Genomic DNA, 13,543 nt, shown 5'->3' on the forward strand with positions numbered 1-13,543 from the left:
CGCTTAAAATGTGAAAATAAGGTTTGTGAGAGCAATTAGAAAGCATCTTCATCTGATTCAATATCACTCTTGGATTTAGTAAGTCTTTCCAGTTCCTCTCCATCCTAAAAGGAAACATGAAATCAGTAATTAAAACAAAAGTAGAAAATGTAGCACTTTTAGTAGGAAGAAACTACTAACAAATCATGGATTTTATATCATTAAACTATAATTTGGTCAAATGAAATCAAATATTTTAGTTCTTGGAGAATTAATTTTAGATGGATAATGGGTTCGTGAAAAATCGAAATACACCGCAGTGCTTGAGTTTCAAAGTTAACATGAGAGAAGGAGCACCCTCTGCTGGTCTTGAGGGGAAATGACTAAAGATAGGTCGGATGATTTTTCTTTTACCTAAAATAGTAGGGCAAACAGTATGATCAGAACACTGGAAAGGAGTACATGAGTTCTAAATGTCTTTTCTGGCTGTGATCAAGGCACATAGGGCCCAAAATTCTAGTTTTGCCATCTTAAATATCTGTTGTAATCACCACTTCAGAATTACTGAGGGAAGCTCTGCCACAACTCTTAATAAGCAACAGATAATACCCCCAGTGAGACATTCATTTTGTGAAATATTTCATACTTTGTATGTTCATGAAAATTGTAAATTTAAAACTAGAGTGTATTTTATCTTTTATTTAAACTTACATCTAATGCCTTACTAGCTTCAAAAGAGCATTATTAATTTGCTAATAATATGTCTAGCAGTTTCTCCAATTATCAGCAATTGGTAGTTGCTTATGTGCATGATGCTTATAAGCATACATATTTTTCTAAAAAATAATTTTCTCTTACTTGTGATCCTTTTGAACACTCTTTTCCTAGTGCAATAAACAGGGTACCCTTCTGACAGACTGTTTTATAAATAATACAGGGGAAAATGAAGGAGCCAAGCTTTCCACTTTAATTAGTAAGATGTACTCATGCAGAAGATCAAATTTTCTTGTGAGTGAGGTTCATTTCCCCAGCTATGGTGAAGCAGAAAGAGTAATGGTGTAGGAGTCAGACAGTAGGCATTTAGTACCAGTTCTTTCATTACTTAGCTATAAACCATTCAGCCTGAGTTTGTTTCTTGGTTTGCAAAAGTAGGAAGATAGTTTTGGACAAGATAACCTGTGGTAAATCTTCTAACTCTGTGGATCTCTAATAGCCTATGATATAATTAACATATAAGAACCCTGATTGTGCTTTAAACTTTTTTATCTACCTGATACCATTATCATGAGTCCCTGCAAACATAAGGAGCTCAATGAATGTTGAATGATTTTTAAGTCACAGAGATAGATCTTTTGATAAATCAGTACTGACTGATTTCTTTTCTTGAATTTGTCAACAACAGACAAAATGTAGTATCCCCTCCTACTTACCCCACTGGAACGCTCCCAGAGAGTGCCACTGAGATCACGGATCCTTTCTTGCCTAGGTGCATATTCCTGATCTTGAGGCTTGCTGGCATTATAAATAAATATGGCGAGAAGTACTGATGGAGCTTCTAAGAAAAACTCAAGGGAAGGCCTGAAGTGAAAAACCAGGACAGACACTGTTGTGATAATCACAGTGGTGACCTGGGCCATCAAGACATGGAACATGTTATCTAGGAACTTCAGAATGAAAGCTACTGAGAGGCCCTGGAATGCAGTTACAAATATAAGGGCTACTGAAAATGCGTTGTGGCCATAAAAAATGCCACAGTTCTTAATCTGATCATAGTTACCACTCTGAAGGCCCAGCGTCAGCCCATTAAAAAGAACACCAAAGAAATAGAGCTTGCTGTTCTGTATGAAGATGCTTTCAGAGAGCTGCCTCCCTTCCTTCAATATCTTTTCATTATAGATGTTGGCCATTGAGGAAATAAAGCACTGAACAATAATAAGAATATGCCCCAAGCCAAGACGGATGTGACTGAAAACCCTGGCTGTGGCGTTCCATTTAGCTTCAGAAAAAGTCCACTCTTTTGCTGTGCAATTGCCATTGCTGGGACACTCATTTCTGAAAAGAAGGCAGGAGTTGGATGGGCTGAAGAAGGCATCATGATGAAATCCATGTCCGGCCAGGTTATGCTGTGAAGTTTCAGTCCCAGCAGTGAGGGCCACAATAGATAGAAAGAGAATCAGGAGGGAGGACCACTGTATCCAGTTTAGATGCCTCCTGTTCAAAGATGAAAAACATATTTTACTGCTTTTATCCCCCTCCCACATTAACCGTTTCTACTGAAAACTTAGACACCTGAGTACTTGAATAAATTATACTCTATTTTAATTAGCATTTTCCAAAATTCAAAGAAAACTTGGTGGTATCTCTGCTTCTCAAACTTGACATTTTTATTCAATTTTATAATAACTGTCCCTTAAGGCCATTCAGTTAGTCCACTTCACTGTAGGTTTCCTTTAACCAATAGGTGTAACTAAGCCTCCTTTTTGACTCTAGAGCTGACCTTGGGTCTTTGGTACAGTAACTTCTAATCTTGCTTACTATAAAGTAATTTATAGGAGGAATTCTCACCCCGGTTTCCATGAAACAGAAAGAATGTGATGAATTACAGAAATCTGTGAATACTTGCTGTGTGTGCCAAATCTTCTATTAATATATAGGTGAATTCCCAGCCCTCCTCTAGTCCCCAGGAGACCCTTCAAAGTACTGTTAAGTTTTCAAAGGTATTCATGATTCAAAAAAGATTTAAGGAGGAAGCTAGCTCCAAGAGCCATGGGCTAGTCATGCAGCATACAGCAAACTAATGTTTACCAGGCAAGAAAAAATTATTTTTAGTGTTTCAATTTACAAAGTGCTAACAACGACTGATTTACTTATTTTGCCTAAAGATAAACTTGTAAGATATAGGGCAATGTATTATTTCATTTTGTGAACTCATTCAGTTTAGTAGACATTTAATCAGAAGTTACTATGTGCTAAGCACCCTGGGGAGATAAAGAGATTTGATCTCTATCTCCACTTTAATAAGGAGAGAGGATGAAACTAAATGATGACAATATAATGTGTGACAAATGATACATGGAATAACTGGGGAACACTGAGGAAGGGACACGGGTCTATAAAGAATGTGGGCATTTCTTCAAAGGAAAAATGATACTTGAGCTGAAAGATGAATAAATTCAAGTTTGCCATGTGAACAGGGAATTGGTGACATATCTAAGCTGAGAAAAAAGTATATTCAGAGGCAACAAGAATGAACAGTGTTGACTAAGCAAAAAGCGTGGGATAAAAAGGGAGGCCTGCAGAGGAAATAAAATCTTGACGTTTGAAGATGAATTGTCAAGTGAAGAAGGACAGCAAGAAAAGAGAAAAACAGAACGTGGAAGTGTAAACCACATTTATTTAGTGCCCACTGCATCAGGCAATTCCTACTGTAAGAGAGGAAACTTCTGAGAGATTAACTGCCATCCTAAGGCTGTACGTTTATGAAAAAATAAGGGATTGGAGCCATGGTTGTGCTTATCTTCCTTCTTGACCGAAGCACCTCTTAAGTATAATTCTGAGTTCCCGGGATGAATATATAGGAAGATGTGTCTGATTTCACCAAACAGTTCCATGCTTTGGAACTGCTAAATATTCAGGCTAGTTTAGATGGCACACCTCCATGCACTATCATGTCTTCTTGTGCATCTGCTTTCAAATACTCAGATCTAGTACTGGGTGATGGGGCCCTATGCAAGGGAAGCAGAAACTGTGAACTAGTCACACAAATGTGAATGATCTTGGAGAAATACTTATATGACTGACTAGCATTTTTATTTTTCTGCTGGTTTGGAGATTAACTAATCTTTATCACAACTTCCAAAACACCCACTATGTTTTCAAATGTGTTTTGGAATGTTTTCCCCATAGTTTCTCTTTGAAGAAATCAAGAAAAAATATATATTATCTCTAGGTAAAAATATCTGCTGGTCTTAATTATCTTTGGCCCCCACAACTCAAAATTGGACTTTAGCTTTTGTACTAAAAGCCCAAACAAAGAAGATCATACAATGCTGTCAAGTCTTAAGAGCAAACCAGTATGGCTTTGAGGCATAATTCCCACCACTAGTTTCATCTGAACCACTGGTTATACTTCATAGAATAGCTCTATATATTCACATGGAGTTTCTCTAGAAAAGTCAATAGTAAGATATTTGAATGGTGATATTTTTCATTTTCCTACTTGTCAATTTCTGCAAGTAATTTTTACATTAGTCACCAGACTTATTTTTTCCTATCTTTGTAGTCTTACATTCTTTATCTGTATGGGAATGGTATTTGATGGCTTTTTAAAGTACACAATTAACAGCCTTATTAAAAAATTAGTTATTTATGGTAAATTAATTAAAAATGTTATAGAACTCAAGTTGGTACTCCTATTCTTCAAAATTCCGTGGTTGGGAAAAAAAATCATCAAATGACTCACAAAGAGTAGATTTAATAGGAGAAAACAAACAAAAACAACACATACTGCCAACAACAGAGAGATGAAAATAGAACAAAGTTGATTTTAAAACATAATAAACGGTAATATTTAAAAAGCATTCTCATAAAAGACAATGACAGATTATCATATTGTAGCTCCATTAAAGTAGCTTCAGTGCCAATTTGTGAATCGGTGAAAAACCATTTTGATTTTTAGGATCCACTCTGGGAGCTAAGTTTGTACTTGTGGAAATGATATGGAGTGCTTTTATTGTTTCTTTAAAATAAATAACTTCCAAGAATTTAAAATATATACATTAACAACAAGGCCAACACATTCACTATTACTACAAAAGAATCATTACTATTCTGAATATTAAGGGGCAAAATATGTAAAAATTTAAACTTTAGTTCATAACATTGTCAATTATTACTAAAACAAGCAATAATACAACTGGTATTAATATAATAGCATTAAGGTATTAATATAGCATTAAAAGCAAACATTTAATGTTTACAGTATAAATACACTTGGATTTGGTTTTAAGAATTTCCTTATTAATATAAATTAATAAGTGGCAGCTCATTTTGAATTGGTCCCTTTGTCCCCAGCCTCGCCCATCCCAGTGTTGGGATGCTCCCAGTGTTCCCCAATAGTCACAGGGAACCACCAACAGGATGCAAAATGCGCAGTGGCTCTGGAATCTGGTCACAGACTCAGCTTAGGACAATCTATTGCTTTCCAGGCAATAACTATACCCGCCCTCAGGGAAGCGGTATGGGGTTAAGTTGAAATAGGGCAGAAAGGCCTTTAGGGCACCACGTGGCCCAGAGTCCTTAGTGTGTTCTCCCTTCCTAGCCTGACTTAGAATTTCCTTGACTCTGTTGCCTATAAATAGCAATGGCTGGCCATGGGGAGGGCCTTTTCAAGTGGCCCCTTCATCTAGGCCTCACAGTCAAGATTCTGGATCCACTAAAAACAAATAAAATAAAGAACATCTTCAGGTACAACTAGATATATTGGTCAATTTCAAGTCAGGCAATACATATTTTCTTTGGTAAATTCAGTTTTAAATTGATGTAGATTTGACAAAATACTTATGTATTATATGTCTTATGTATAGCACCATGTGTACTCACTCACAAACTCATTTCACAGGGAAAAAAAATGAAAACTAAAAAAGAAAACATGTTTTTGAAAACTTTGCCCCTTAGTAAATAGTAGGCTTTTTACTGCATGTTTAGTTTTTTCCTCAATGGAAGCGTATCTCTAATTTTATCATCGGCATCAATATAAAAATATTATTTACATATATTTTCTCAGCAGCCAACTTTTTTTTTTCCACAGCAGCCAACTTTTTAATCCTACAAAATAACTTTCATTTTGATTTTAAAGACTTCAAAATCTTTTTAGAATGGCATCTTTTAACTTGCTAGTTGAATTATTTTCATAATCCATAAACAAAAACAAGATGCAAAAGCAAATTTTAGTGTACTGTAACATTTAAGCTAGATGAAATATATTTCTTCATCTCTTATATCAACCATTAAATTGAATGTTTCCTAGGGTAAAAGAAAATTTTCAAGGATTCCATATAATTTATGTACTGCATGCATCATAGGTTCAACAAATATTTTCTGAATGCCTGCATACCAAGTCATTCATCCTTCTGTCCACATAAATTATGAAAGAACACACTATTATATAATAAAGATACAAGAAGTCAAAGAAATAAATAAGGTGAATATAAAATAAAAAAAAACCAATCACAACAAATATAACAAGAAGTTAATTTTATTTTTATCATCATCATCATCATCATCACTATTAAACAATAAATTAAACTACAGTTAAGTACCCAGATGTGTATTACCATCCTGTCTTAGGACATTCTGTCCTATTCATGGCTATGCAGCATGATATTTACTTAAAATGTTTATTTTACTCAAAGGTCTCCCTAGAGATAGGAAAGACTGGTTATAGCATTTTCAAAAATCTAACAGCCTATCACTCTCATTAAATGTAATACTGACAAACTCTTCATGCAAATTCTCTGTCAGTTAAGAGCTTAAATTATGTACTCATGGTAAGAAGCTTAATAAAGAATTTGCCACTCCAAACTCCAAGTAACAAATGTAGCAACAATCTTAGGAACTTCTTAATTCCCTACTGGTATACAGCAAATCTCAAAACAAAACAAAAGAAAAAAAAAAACAAAAAAACCCAAATCCAAAAAACAATAGGGCTCATAAATTCTCTGTTGAAAAATCTGGCACTAAAAATTAAAGTGCTAATTATAACCCAGTCGATTATCTTTGAGATGCTAAAAAAAGAAAAGAAAGAAATTCATATATTGAATTACTGAGGATTCCAAAATGTTAGCACCTGAGCTGATTTCCAGAGGGGTTAAATAACTTGCCCAATACACAATGCCAAGTAGGAAGAAAATCCCGATCTTGGGATTCAGAGGTTTCAGTGCTCTGAGTATATCATCTGTTACAAGGCTGTGACGTTTTAAAGTACGATATATGCTTTCATAGCAAGTTACTTACTTCAGCACCATCCTGAATAGAAGAGCTGTTGTTATAATGCTAAAATTTGAGAAGATAACAGCCATGGCCTAGAAAGAAAGATGTGATAGAGTTACAATCCAAACAACAGACTGACCTTAGAAATTTCCCAGCTTTGTGGTTCACTTGATAAAAAAAACTTTCTAGCCAAAAACCAGAGTTATTAGGGCAGCAATTTCACTAGAAGATTAAATTCCATTTTTATTACTTACTAATGTTTACAGATATGATCAAATTATTGTTCAGGCTTTGAAAATGTGCTTTCAAAATCCCCAAATGCATGTGTAAATCATCTATGTGTGCATATACAAATATCTGGAAATACAAACTAAAAGTTTAGTTAGGTCTAGAAATATCAGTTATCATACTTATGAAACATGCATTTTCAAGCTCACAAAGCCAACAGTATTATTTCTATAGGTAGCGAGGAGGCAGGCACTCTTAGGTCCATTTGTACATCAGAAAATTGAGGTACAGGTCTTTAAGCATCTTTATTACTCTAAGAATTGAATCAATATTCAATATTGAAATATAGTGACTCAATACATGTGCTTAAACATCAAACTCATATTTGATAGTCATTTGGATTTATTCACAATATTCTAAAGATTTGGAAGTGTTGTTTTTGTGAATTCAGTCATATTTCACATAGGAAATTAATCTTAACATATATATATATATATATATATATATATAAAAGCTCAGAAAGTATGAAATTTTATCATTGTTCCCCATTATTGGATCTGACAATACTAATATTTTTTATGTGTTCTTCTAATATTAATATTTTAAAAAAGCAAAGCCTACTGATTTAGTTCACTCTTCTTTCTTCCTTGATGTCATCTTAACTTGATTAAATCCCAAAGAGTTGTGAATATGCAACTTAATTAAATAAGAGCAAATCTAATAAAGACTGGCAAGAATTCCAAGAATAAACATTGTTGTTTTTCTATTGAAGTTCTACTATATTATGGGAACTACTATTTTAAGACTTTCTTTCACAATCCCCTGTAGACAAATGCATGCTGTGATCCCCTAACGTAGAAAAGTGAGAGGAGATGAGTTCAGCAAGTGGATGGTATAAAGGGGGTAAGTGGTGATGTGATCAATCAAAATAATGGCCTTGTAAATGCACATCACAAGCAGGCATGATGAATTCTGAAAACTTTTCCCATGCAGTAGAATAAACAAAATATCAGAACTCTTGCCAGCAAACTTACATGTATCGCTACTGAATTCTTTCCAACTAGACATGGAAACAACCACAGAATATGCCATGTAAGGTTTATTTTGTAATATCTATAGTTGTGTATGAGGAAGGAAAAGCAAAGCAATAAGTTAGAAGGAGAACAAGGAAGTTGTGATCTTGTTTTGGTATTGGGGATGTAAGAAAAGGGTTGAAAATAGCACTAATTTATTAACTACAAATAAAACCAACATATGCATACTGAAAGTGAATAATTATGTTAGTAGGTGGGACAAGAATTGTCTGGAATGAAAGAATTTAGAACTGTATATGTTATAGACAGAACATATACTTAACTAATAACAGGATCACAGAGCTGAAAGGAACTTCGGGTGACCTTGAGCCCAGCTCTCTGACCCTGGGTTGGTACAGTATTAATATCCTATTTTACAGATGGGTTACTGGAGCTTAGAGGAGCTGGGGCTTGCCTAGTTACATAGCTTTTAAACTGTGAAAAAGAATTTCTGTTTTCAATTTTGATAACAGTTTTTAATTACAGTGCTCTATTAATCCCCCCTTTCACTCTACTGTAAAACTGAGTTGGCAATATTTAAGAGGTCTTACATGAGGTCTAGTACCAATAAAAATCCTATTTATGATCAAAATGTCTGATTTTACTTTTAAGAAACTTAAAAACACATTTAGCTAAAAATGGCAATAGAAATCTTCATTTAATGAAATCAAAGGGAAAATATTTATGTAATACATATTAATATGTAAAAACAGAAGACCATTTCTGCTAATTGATAACTCTCTAAATTGGCAAAGAATATGGCAAGAGATTAGAAAAATTTGTAGTTTGTAGTATAATCAAGTGTAGTTAGTATTTACAGATGGAAGGATGCAATCTCTACCCTTATAGAACTTGTTGGTTAAATTACTGGACTAACAGAAAAAAAAATCATACAAATAGAATACATATAAACTACATTACAACAGGTAAGAAGGAGACGTACATGAAGTGTGTAATTTTCTGAGTTAATCACAGAAGTCTGCTTGGAGGCCTGGATGCTGCAGTTTCTAATAGAAGTTGGTGACACAAGATGGATCAGATACTAGGCAGACTGATTAAGGTTTCACAAAGACAGATGGCTCTAGATTCATTTTCCAGGGAGTACCACTCCCTCCATCCCCCAACACACCAGTCAATAATACAGTTTAATACAGCAATCTTTAACAGTGAGAGAATCTACCAAGCATATTATTACTTCAGTAGTCAGATGATACTGGACAAACCTCAGCAAAGACAATGAGGGCAATGAGAAACTAACAATGCCAAGGAAAATGCTAAAAAAAATTAGTTTTTCCTTGGATTAACTTCTCTGCATTTTTCCAGTGGGATTTTCTTTGTCATATTTACTTACAGGCTGAAGGTAGGAAAGGACATAAAAGACAATCAAATTATCCAGGTAGTACAGAAAGCCAGGAACAGACCACTTCATGAAATTAGTGATTTCCTTCCAGGAAGCACATTTCAAGCTTTTGTTTTGATAATTTCCTAAAGAGAAGAAGAGAACAATAAATGAACTTGATGAGAATGCCCAAATTTTTACAGAAATTATATCTGATTACTGATATAATTCTTTAAAAGCATTGGCATTCATCATCATCCTAAGAAATACTGGTTCTCCTAATTCCTGTTAACTTGAGAAAGAAGTTTCACTTAAGGCAACTCTGGATACATTTATGGCTTCTTTTAATACAAAGCCTAAAGCCAAGAGACAGAGCAACAAGTTAGAATAAGTAGGGGGAAAAATCACCCATTCACACTGGGAATTTTTTTTCCTCTAGGGGGATTAGGGAAGGAAGATACTAGTTTTCATTTATACATGGAGGTAGTAAATTAACTTTTATTAATCTTGGTATGAGTTATTATTCCATCTCTAGATTTCTAAACTTAGAAAGGTAATGAATGTAACAGATCTAAAATAAAATGAAAAGACTGAAAATAATTTTAAGGTTAAGTCCTGCAAATAATGCATGAATTCCATGAGATAAAATAAAGCGTGCATTCCACTAACTAGTAACCTCATGGATTGAAATCCTTAAGTATGAAAACCTATCCTCCTGAGTACAATATTTAATACTCTAAATTCTATGTTTACTTTACATGGGAAGCAGATCAAAGCAATAAGAGAGCCGAGGCTCAATAACCAGGGATCTGAGGAAGAGACATCATGGATGCTGAGTCACAAATGCTACATCCTATGGATATAAAGATTAGTATCCCCACTGGATAGCTGGTAAAACTGCAGCTCTGCGATCGTAAGCTCATTCGTTCTACAACAGTCTGGCTCCAATACACTGTGCTGACTCCGGTGTAGGAAATGGACACAGATGGGCAATATACTACCTATCAAGGTGGACAGCAGTGATTTAGAAAATGCTCAATTTCCACAATGTAACTTTCTCTTTGAGTTTGCTTCAAAAACATGGGTAATGATACTTGATGTTTATATCTTAGCATCTTCCCAGATAAATCAGTGGGCAAATGAGTGGGCCAAACAATATAAAATGTTCCTTCCTGTCCTAAAAATTTTTGGCTCTGTGATTTTTAACAAGGTTTTAAGATCATTTCAAGACTCACCTTTCTTTATAACCCAGAATGACACAAACACACAGAAAACAAGCTTCACCAGTTCTGAGCAAACATTCACAGTAGTTGGAAGATAATCGTATTTGTTCTCTGAAATACAATAAAAATGACTTTTAACCAAAAATTTTGTTCAATATAATGCTCATATACAGTTAAGTTATAGCTATTTTTAAACTTAAAAGTTGGATTTTAATACTGATTATATGAAACTTCATCTAATTGGCTTTGCTCTTTTAGATTTTAAATCAATTTTCCTCATATATTGGTTATCTCCATCCCATTTAGCATTATTAATCCTTAAATTTGATAAACATGCCTCTCAGATTTTCATTCAAGTTGTTGCTGAACAAGCCGAGGAGGCTAGAGTTAAGGACAAAGAAAGTTCTATGGCATGGCACTATTCTGAGCTGTTCTAAATTGATCGTGTTCTAAATTAAATAGATCTTGTTCTAAATTGATCATTAACACTCAATGTCTGACTCATCAAATAGTTACAATTTTCCTGGTCCAATTATTACTCAGTTCATGGTACCTTGTGTGACTTGTCTTGCTAAAATCAAGGTACACTTTGTGATTGTCTCTTACTCAGAGTTTCCTATGTGTTTCATATCTTGACACACATAGAAAATTTGTTTGATACTCTGGAATAAATGAATGGTACACGGGGTAGAAGAAGGAAGCTACCTGAGGCCAAGAGGCAACTGGTCCAGAGCTCTGGCTACATCTGAAGCCAAGACAAAATATTCCCAAAGAGCCAAACCCTCTGACAAGTTGAGAAGCAATAGCCTAAGTTATAGGTCAACTGAATTAGGAAATGAGGTGTGGTTAGCATGCTTTGATCTTAGCTCTAACTTCTTTTCTAAGTGCTTAGCAAACAACTTACTCTATAATTTGCCAAGGACAAACAAACTTTACTGCTGATATAATTCTTAAGAGACTTTATGAACTTGCTCCATGAGTGACTAAGTTGAGTAATGTACTTTTCCCCCATTTTGATAACTACTTGTTTCTCTTATCATAATAAAAAAAAAGAAACTGATAAAATAGAGAAAATATGTCAATTTGACATATTTTAGATTTATTTATTTATTTATTTAACAAATATGTCATTTTTAAATTTATTTATTTATTTATTTAACTTTTCCCCTCTTTTCTATGATTCTTCTGACCTGCTCAACCTAAGCATAAGCAATTGTTTATTCACCTCTGGTCCTGAAGCACTACCTCTAAAAGACTTGTCATGTTGTAATTATGAAAGTTGTTTTTTATGTGTATGTCTTACTCTTAGAATATAAATTCTTTATAAGAAAGGGACCATGAGAGTGATCTTCTTATACCTGGCTGTTAACACTGTTCTACATTTAGCAGGTAGGCCTTAATAAATGGTCACCTGAATTTAAATATTTGCCTATTAAACTTTCTCCATCATTCAAAGCCTAGTTAAAACATCTTCTCTCTTTACTGCATGCAAAGCTACACTGAAATCACACTCCATTATCCCCCAGTACTACCCTGCACTGCCCTGCATCCCAACTGAAATAACAGTCAGATGCTATGATCTGTTTTGTAAAGGGATTGACCAAAACTTGTACTTAACTGACCCAAATTTAACTCAGCATCACCATTTTTCTTGCCAAGGAATGAATGTCTAAAGATTCAAATTTAAACATTCTTTGCAATCATGAGAAACACAGAACTTGCAAGGGTGCTATCCCCACTTTATATACAAAGAAACCAAAGACAGGAGAGTTAGTATGTGATTAGATGAAGTGCTCCCTACATATTGCAAGTCTCCTCTTACCTTCATTGGCTGAATATTTTACCAGCAGGATGCGACTGGAACTTAAAGCAATGAATACGGTCCCTAGCAGGAATGTATACATTGTTGAAAAGGAGCATGACAAAGGATGACCACAGTACTTGCTTTCCATTCCACTGGTTTTTAACTGCCTTAAAGAGAAGAACATTTTTATAAGCATGTTGGCCAACTGAACGTAAAGCTAATACCATTGATTTGTGAAGACCAGAAAAAGGATTTTTTTTAGATGCTCGTCTATTGTTATATCAAAACCAAGAAACTTGAGGTCTACAGGAGAAACACTGAGAAAAGAAAAGAAAAAAGTCAAAATTTCATGTGGGGCAACACTAGAGATAGAAAAAGAGCTAAGTTAGATATGCTGCCTAAGGCAGCACGTAAGCAACTGACACTTTCGGTGTGCAGAAAAATAATTCTTCAGCTTTCATTCTCATTAGCAATTATGCTCTAGGAGAAGGAAATTTCAGATTAGTATTTTTCTCCTAAGGAGCAGCGCTTCCTTAGGAGGAAAAAAAAAAAAGCTTACTGGAAAATAATTCGTTACAAGAGTGACCAAAATGGAAATACCTGAAACACTGGGGTTAATTTTTAATGAACTAGTTAATGTTGGAAATAGAAACGATCTTAGAAATCAATGATTCTGAAGGCCCTGTTCTGATATACTTATGACATTAAACTCCAAGGCCCATAGTGAGTAACTTGCCCAAAGCCTCCCAGTACACGGAGGGCGCATAGACCCTGGAGGTTTGGTCAGAGATGGATTTGAAATGCTAACTCCGGCAGCCCAGCCCGGCGCAAGCGCACAGAGGCCAATGAGACTCCTCCCCTTCGGAAGTGTAGGTTTCCCTTCCCCGTCAAGGAAAACCCTCTAGTT

The 13,543-nt window shown here is 34.8% G+C and overlaps 1 protein-coding gene across 2 annotated transcripts in view; it reads right to left on the minus strand.

Moving 5' to 3' along the window:
• The window catches only part of SLC35A5 (solute carrier family 35 member A5), a 13,945-nt gene continuing 402 nt past the window's right edge, over nucleotides 1–13,543 (minus strand). The window contains exons 2-7 of one of the 2 annotated variants that reach the window (XM_037525555.2): nucleotides 12,655–12,803; nucleotides 10,845–10,943; nucleotides 9,622–9,755; nucleotides 6,994–7,061; nucleotides 1,410–2,190; nucleotides 1–104 (exon numbers count right to left, since the gene is read on the minus strand). In XM_037525555.2, coding sequence (XP_037381452.1) covers nucleotides 36–104; nucleotides 1,410–2,190; nucleotides 6,994–7,061; nucleotides 9,622–9,755; nucleotides 10,845–10,943; nucleotides 12,655–12,784 — 1,281 coding nt within the window. In that variant the 5' untranslated portion in view covers nucleotides 12,785–12,803 and the 3' untranslated portion in view covers nucleotides 1–35. The other variant, XM_054700600.1, reaches the window with a different exon arrangement.

This window comes from Talpa occidentalis, unplaced genomic scaffold (genome assembly GCF_014898055.3).
Source record: "Talpa occidentalis isolate TD23 unplaced genomic scaffold, MPIMG_talOcc4v2.1 talOcc4.4, whole genome shotgun sequence".
Classification (NCBI taxonomy): Eukaryota; Metazoa; Chordata; class Mammalia; order Eulipotyphla; family Talpidae; genus Talpa; species Talpa occidentalis.